Raw genomic sequence first — 8,302 nt, forward strand, 5'->3', positions numbered from 1 at the left:
TATCAAAGTGTACGTTATTGTGCAACATCAATATGATAGAAAACCAATTTATGTAAAAATATGCTAGGTACTGTAATATTATAACAGTCAGATAGTCGGTTAGAACGACGGAAGGCCGGAATATAGATGCAGCTTCCAATAGCTCTACTGAGTACAGTTCACTGGAAACCAGTGGCGGATTTACCAATAGGCCAAGTAGGCCAGTGCCTAGAGCGGCAGATTTAGAGGGGCGGCAAATGTAGCCATTTTTTTTTACAGGTTTTTTTTATAATTGAGTATATGAGTACACAATCCATATATAAATAGACGATTAATAAACGCAAAATTAATAAACTGTAATATATACTTAGGTACTTACGTGATCATGAATTTTAAAATATTCTAATAGCGTTTCAATAAAAATAAAATAAAAAATCCGCTCGCTTCGCTCACGGTTTCGCAGCTTTTTTCATCATTCCTGATTTGTTCTGCGCTCTTTGAGTCCTCAATTTAACAAAAAGTTAAAGCACCGAAGTAGCAAAAACAACTGACGCTCTAAACTGACGATTTCTAAGCTGTTTATGAGGTGGAGGACTTTTGTGTCCCAAAACTCAAAAAATTTCGCGCTCGCTGCGCTCGCGTTTTTCACTTGGCAGTGGCTATTTTCTGATTTCTTTAGGTATTATTGCGTCCCAAACATCAAAAATTTCGCGCTCGCTACGCTCGCGGCTTCTTCTCCTTGCAGTGCTTTTTTTCCACTCTTGTTTGGGTAGATATTTTTGTGTACCAAAACTAAAAAAAAATTCGCGCTCGCTTCGCTCGCGACTTTTTCACTTTACGACGGTTTTTTTACTCGTTTTGGTACAAAATTATTGAGTTTTGGAACAAAAAAGTTTTTACATTTGTCGTTTTTTTTTGGGGGGCCGCACAATAGGTAGTCCGCCCCGGGTGCCACCCGATGCAACGTCGCCACTGCATCATAGCACCCGAACGAATGAACCGATTTCAATTTAGTTTTTTTTTAGTGTTTGATGAAAATCGATTGAGCCGTTTAAAAGTTACAGAGGTTTTACGCTTCAAAGTCGCTGTCATATAAACTTGTTAACATTAAACTCTTCGGTACATACATAGAGGCTTGCAAAAATAATCTAGTAACTGACAGAAATATCATTAAGTTCACAATCATTAGAGGCGGCAAAAATTGAATGGCCTACTAGCGGCAAGTTTGTAAATCCGCCACTGCTGGAAACAATTCGTAGAAGTCATATTTGATATTATTAACCTCATGGTTTGTTCGTAAACGACTTCCCATGGATCTCATGACGTGTGATTAACTTGTGATGTAAGAATTTTAAGTTTAAAATGTATAGGTGTACGTATTTATAATGTGGTGCTCTTGAATCCAATTATCGTAATAGAAAGCTTCCACACTTTGCAAACAATATACCTACTATAAAAAGTAAATGGTCGATTTATTTGTATGCTCGCCACTATGAAATAAACATGTAAGAGAGAAGTCGGAAAGTCCTATGATATTTGCGAAGAACAGGGGCCCGATGCTCCTGATTTTACTTAAGCAACATACGATTCACATTCGACTGCGATCCAATTACGACTCGATTACGATTGACGCGTATGTGCCATTCCGCTATTTTTTCTTTGAAATTAACGTTTTTATCCTTTTCTGTCATTCAATAATGAATCATTTTGTCTGCAAATGATTTACGATTGCAATATGATTGTAGAGCAAACTACAGTATAGACAATTATAGGCATCAATCGTAATATTGAGTCGTGATTGGATCTCAGTCGTATGTGAATCGTATGTCACTTTAGTAAAATTAGCAGAATCGCACCCCTGTCGGTATTCATTGTCTCTAGCAATACTGTGATTTCTGTAAAACCGATGTCGGAAGAGTCTGGGATCCATCGTTTCAATCAGAGATTGGTGGACATGTGTTATTTTGTAGAGTTCGGTGCGTAACACCACGGGCGCCGGGTGTCGCGAGATTACTCCCGGCCACCAAAGAGGATGTCAGCAACCCCAGCGGGCCACAACAGGGCCAAAGCCAGGGGGCAGGCAGGCAGACAGAGACTGCGGGATTGTTTGAAAGACTTAGCGCGGCCCTGGTACTTACATAAAAGGCCTACGAAGGAACACGATGGATTTGGGTTTGGTGAGGTGCGTAACTATGTATGAAGAATAGTGAGCTATCTCTATTGTGGCGTTGTCTCTACTCTCGACCCCCGCTCTTTATTATTTATTAGCATACTGTTCCTCACAGACATTTGTGCTCTCCAGTGGATCCGATTTGTTAAATGCTCTAGGGTCAATTTTTAATTTCTTCATGCTATATCTTAAAATTCACCTTGACTTGACCTTCGTTTTCTTTAGATGCTCCTTTACCTGAGTTGCAATAGTAGGTGTGTGGGTAAAATAGTCAATAAAAAAATATATTCATCATGTACTTTTATTGGCCTTCAGAATACAGGGCAAAAAAAAAACAGAAATTGTCTAAAAAAATTTGCCCATGTTTCACCTTAAATAATTTCCTAGGGCAAAAAATTCCGGGTAAAGGTATCCTCTATTTTACTCTTCGCCCAATCATGTCCCAGGATTGCTCTATCAATTATGTATATTGATCGTGCCATTTGGTTAATTTAATGCGATATCGTGCATAAATACAAAATTTGAGCCAACAAATACTCTAAATGGCATATGCATATTTTCTAAGATCTCGGTAATATTAGGGGTTAAAGTATGAAATTGCCGTTTTATTCTAGTAGGTTTTTGAATTGCCATAGAGTCTTCATGGTTTGAGGTTTTCGAATGAAACTTTTTTCACGTGGTTTCTGTGATGTTCTTCTTTTAAAAAATGTGAAACATTTGATTATCGATGTTCAATTGTTTTTGTTATTCAACTTAAACAAGAAAGATGGACACTGCGAAAATTTGAGTAATTTTTGAATATGAGTTCCGACGCGGAAGTAAACGGCAGAAACAGCCCGCAATATCAATGCTGCATTTGAAGAGGTGTCTGCTAATGAACGCACCGTGCGATTTTGGATTAAACGCTTTCGTGGTGGAAACTTCGACTTGAAGAACGAGCCATGAAAAAGACCGCCTGACAGGTGATTAACGAGAAATTAAGAGAGACGGCGAACGCCGATCCTAGTCAAACTACCCAGATACCCAGCCGAAGACGAATAATGTTGAAATTAAACGCTTTCGTGGTGGAAACTTCGACTTGAAGAACGAGCCATGAAAAAGACCGCCTGACAGGTGATTAACGAGAAATTAAGAGAGACGGCGAACGCCGATCCTAGTCAAACTACCCAGATACCCAGCCGAAGACGAATAATGTTGAAAAATTAGCAGTAAAACAGCCACGACTCATGAATCGACCTTCACCGTTATTGCTCCATGACAACGCGAGGCCTCATACAGCAAAAGAAACCGTTTTAACTCTTCAGGAACTGCAGTTGGAAACTATTCGTCTTCCTCCATATTCGCCAGACCTTGCTCTAACGGACGACCATTTTTTTTTGTGATTTGGACAATTATCTGCGTCACAAGAAGTTTCTTCCCAGGAGGCAGATCAAAATTCTTTCACACAGTTTGTGCAGTCTAGATCCTCAGAGTTCTATCGTAACGGCATAAATGACCTTCTTATTAGATGGCCGCAATGTATAGATAATAATGGCAACTATTTTGATTAAATAAGTTTGTTAAAAATTAAAAAAAATTACAATTTAGATTTTCAGTACAAATCGGCAATTTCATACTTTAACCCCTATTATCTATATCGGTGTGCAGTCATGAAGCATGGGTACTTTCAAAGTTATGCCGCTCCACACCATAACAGACCCTCCACAAGTGTATAACACCTTTTCAGTCAAAGTACTTCACATCCTTTGCCTTCAGTTGATGAATTTCTCACAAAGCCGGCTTTCGTCATGGAATATTTGACTCCGTGCATTGGCCAATCATGGAGTTGACCAGCGAACGATTCTGACTTCCTTCAGCCGAACGCGAGACGCTTGAACTGGCCCATGGGACTCTTTTAATCTGATTCTTTCTGTTCGTTCTAAGTGAACTTCTTTCATAAGTTTTTTGTCTAAACTCTTTGACGACAATTTCTTCAAATCTGCACGCTTCTTGACTACTTAAGGTTATGGCACACACACATGAACGGCACGGCAACGTCGCATTTGTGGTCAGGTAGGTATGTGCAAGCTCGCTGTCACCCCTTCTCGGGCTTTTTATATTGAAGTTATAGAAAAACATACGAGATATAATTTAAGGGTCAAATTCAAATGCCGAGTTGGAGCTGCGCCGTTCTCTTCATCAATCAGCTTCATACGCGTTTCACTGAAAGAATTTGGACACGCTACTGTCCTGCTTTTACCATTTGCCTTCTAATTGAGGAGACATGTGTCTTGTTCAATTGCAATGTGAAATTCAAATTTTATGACCTTAAAACCACTCCTATTTCTTTAGTTTTTATTCACAATTATTTTTGTAGAGCAATTTGTCTTTCCATATCTTTTTTCATCACTCCCAAATACTGGTCGGAATTCACCTGTTGAAAATTAAACATTTATCAAAAGGGCAGGTATCATCAGAAGAATAGAAGATTCCCCTTGAACTCTATGTTTTCATCAATGTTTATCAATTTTGGTGCGGATGAAACCAATTGTGTTACATTTTAACCAAAGAGAACACAATAACTACGTTATTTTAGTGTGTTAATTAATTAAAATTTAAAAGAGGTTAAGTAGAGACAGGTGGACAGACGACCTTATAAAGGTCGCCGGAAGACGCTGGATGCAGGTCGCTTCCAACAGGTATCTGGGGAGATCAAAGGGGGAGGCCTATGTTCAGCAGTGGACGTCCTGATGATGAAGTAGATAAACTGGCATTGTTTTCAAACTCAAAAAAGATTTAAATAAGTATTTCTGGTTAAAAAAACCCAGTGTGCACCTCGTATTATTTTTCGTATGTAAGAATATTTTTATCCTATATGGCGTGAGACACCACTATCGTGTTACTTACACGTTCTTAAACTCGCTGCAGTTGAGATTGAGATAGTAAGATGTGCTTATGCGAACTGTTAAATGCATAATACATACTTGCAGCTACCTTTCTGTCCATTAGTGAACAAACAAGTTGTTAAATTGCAAACACCAGGAGCTTATTAGGCCAGATGTCTTCTTAAGTCCTCCAAGTTTACGTATAACAACTGAAATGATATAAATATAATAAAAATGTACTCAAAATTAAACAAAAAATCAAACAACAACAAATTATAATGTTTTATAACATAAATCAAAAAATAGTTACCACAGACCTTATCAGTCAAACTCATACTGGTTATTAGCACTCTTGATAAGCCTTTTATCCACTTTCTATAGCTACTGCACAGAAAGAATAAATGCATATATGTCATACATGGTAGAACATCAGACCATACCATTGATTGCACACCCACAACTTACCGCAGATCCCAAAGATGTAGACATAGTTCACTTCATTCCAACGAGTTTGATAGAAGTAGACACATCACGCAAGATACACACAATTGTGCACACCCAATGACAACTTGGCATCCTAGACAGTTATCCCTTAGAATTATGATATTAATCGCATACAGTCAGATGTTCACTCACATCCAATTCTTTGTATTGGCCAACATACATAATATTTTGACAATGTAAGCCTAACCAATAATTATTGAAATTAAACATCCATCTCATATTAGCATACACCTTTATTGAACTAAAGTCCTCATCACACACATCACATTATTACACACAGTACTCTATGTCACCTTACGTCTAATACACCATCATCTGGATCTTATTGCATCCATATCAGCATTCTGTGATAGTCCTATCACATCAAATTTTGCTTCCGTTACACATCTTTACATAATAGCAATAAAAATTTACTTAAAAGACTAGAAATTAAACTATTATTACCATACAAACATCTCTGATATAAGCATCGGCTGTAGTGCTCACCTCATGTTTGGGGCTTGTTGTTGTTCCACCCACTTCCAGAGCCAGAACTGGAGCCACCTCCCCCATTGCCATTACCATTCCAGTTGCCCTGGCCATTTGGCCAACTGCCTTGATTCCAGTTGCCTCCACTTTTGCCACCACCATTCCAACCTTGGTTGCCACCACTACCACCACCCTGATTCCATGATTGTGGTGGTCCATTTTGACCCCAATTTTGATTACCATTCCAGTTTTTCCCAGGGTTGCCTTGTGGTGGGCCACCTTGCCAATTATTGGGACCAGAGTTACCAGGGCCTCCTAAAAATCCACCCCATCCTGCTTGGTTAAGTGCTGCAGCTACTAAACTTATAGGTAAATTGAAGTTAGCTGGTGGACCTCCATTAGGGTTGATTCCTAAGTTCTGCATGTTAAGAGAATCAATGTTACTATTTCCGCCATTGTTGCTTGGGCCACCAGATGGTCCCCCTGAACGGTTGCCCTCCCAATTATTCGGCCCATAGGAATCATCTTTCCAGTTTTGGGACTTGGTCTTAATTTTGGGTGCTGCACTTGATACAGATACAGAAGCTCCCTTTATAACATGATCTTCTCCACAAAGACTTTGTGCTACTTCTGGATCCAAAAATGTAACAAATCCAAATGCTCTAAATGGACGTGGAACAAACACATCAGTTACTTCTCCGAACTTTGAGAAATATTCTCGTAAATCATCAGCTGTCATATCTTCAGTACACCTTCCAACAAATACTTTGCAGGGCATCTGAGGCACTACGCCTTCTTTTGAATTAGGAATACGAACATCTACCCAGCGGCCATCAATGTTATGCCTCTGGGCTAAAGCTCTCATCTGGGATGCATAAGTAGCAAAACGAATAAAACCAAAACCTTTAAAGGAGCCATTCTTATCTCTTTTCAATTGCACCATTACAACTTCACCAAATTGCTCGAAATACTGCTTAATGGACTCTTCTGTTGACTTCCAGGGCAATCCTAAACAAATTAAATCTGAGCATGTCAGTTTCTTCTCTAAGCGTTTGGTCTTAGCAGCAGAATTCTCTGGAGAAACATCTTCCATTTTACGTTTGTTCTCTTTAGGAAATACACAAATGTACAGGTGTTTACCCCAACCTACTTCACTGGGTGGATGTAGTTTGCCATCACTTAGACGAATCCCTCGGATTGATTTGCTATCCGGGTGTCGATATTTCAGTCCACAAGCCCCGGGAAATTGGGCTACGAGAGTTGAAAGCAACAGTGTACCATCTAATTCGCAAGGAATTTCAACCGCATTAGATTCATCTTCATCTTCACTAACTTTGATATACTCGAACAAGTCACCATTGTAGTTGCCACTCTTGGAACACATGGTGGATAGTATCAGAAGGTATCTTCTCTGTAAATCAAATTACTATGGCGTAATGCTGTAAAACTGTATAGCCATGAAATAAATAACCACGGCAATTTTTATCGCAACAACGCGTCAGATAGATTCTGAACAGGGGTGACAATCTTAATAGTGGCAAACGAGAAAACGTATCATTATAGGTCTGCAAAATGAAGTGAGACAGTAAATACATTGAGGTCCTTACATGGAAGTGTCATTTTAATTTGGTAGTATTATAATGTAAGATATTAAAGAAACTGAAATATAGATGGCGTTATTTGTAATGACGATGATGCGCGATTGCGTAGTAGTTATGCTTAGGTGTGTAAGAGGGCGCTATCACATCTTTTATTGGTTCTACTCTTACCCTATCTTTTTTTTCAGCTAAAATAAAAAAATAAATAATAAAAATTTTGAGTTGCATATTGAAGCAATTACTAAAATTTAATGTTTATTATCAATTAGCCAGAAATAAAATAAAATTCAAGAATTTATTTTCTACTGGCAACATTAAATCCATTTTCTACATGCAACATTATGCAAAAATTGTCAATCAAACAAATTTGGCTGCCGGTTTGCGCTGAAGTGCTTTTCGGTGTCTTGTTTGTTTTTCCAGATTTTATCCCTATTAGTGCTTTATCCACCTAAGTCCGTTAAGTTGAGCCTCTGCTCCTTCGGCCGTGTCGATTTTGTGCTTGAGGTGATCGAAATCTTGTGAATTTTGTGCTTGAGATAGGACTCGTTGACCCGTTTTGTGATAATTAATATTTATCATGTCTAATAGAAAGTGTTGTGTTCCCGGATGTACAAATGGCTTAGGTAAGCATTTATCAACATCCTTAAAACAAATAGTCGTCATTTTGTCACGACTCCACTGAATTCTAACTTGTTACCCTTTTTTTCAGACACTACGGG

General features: G+C 38.6%; 1 protein-coding gene across 4 annotated transcripts; it reads right to left on the minus strand.

The window, feature by feature from the left end:
• Positions 1 to 3,352: 3,352 nt before the first annotated feature.
• Positions 3,353 to 7,505, minus strand: LOC110376758 (TAR DNA-binding protein 43). Of its 4 annotated transcripts, none has more exons than XR_010276529.1 (3): positions 6,004 to 7,505; positions 5,123 to 5,222; positions 3,353 to 4,562 (listed from the first exon to the last, which is right to left on the minus strand). XR_010276529.1 is itself a non-coding variant. In XM_064034901.1 (2 exons), exon 1 carries the CDS (start codon positions 7,367 to 7,369, stop codon positions 6,005 to 6,007), a length of 1,365 nt encoding a protein of 454 aa, XP_063890971.1. In that variant the 5' UTR covers positions 7,370 to 7,505; the 3' UTR covers positions 5,381 to 5,397; position 6,004. The 4 variants fall into 4 exon arrangements, 1 of the variants encoding a protein (XP_063890971.1); XR_010276528.1 differs by having other exon boundaries at positions 5,113 to 5,222; XR_010276527.1 differs by having other exon boundaries at positions 5,036 to 5,222.
• Positions 7,506 to 8,302: the final 797 nt, after the last annotated feature.

The sequence above is a fragment of the Helicoverpa armigera genome, chromosome 5, assembly GCF_030705265.1.
Source record: "Helicoverpa armigera isolate CAAS_96S chromosome 5, ASM3070526v1, whole genome shotgun sequence".
NCBI lineage: Eukaryota > Metazoa > Arthropoda > Insecta > Lepidoptera > Noctuidae > Helicoverpa > Helicoverpa armigera.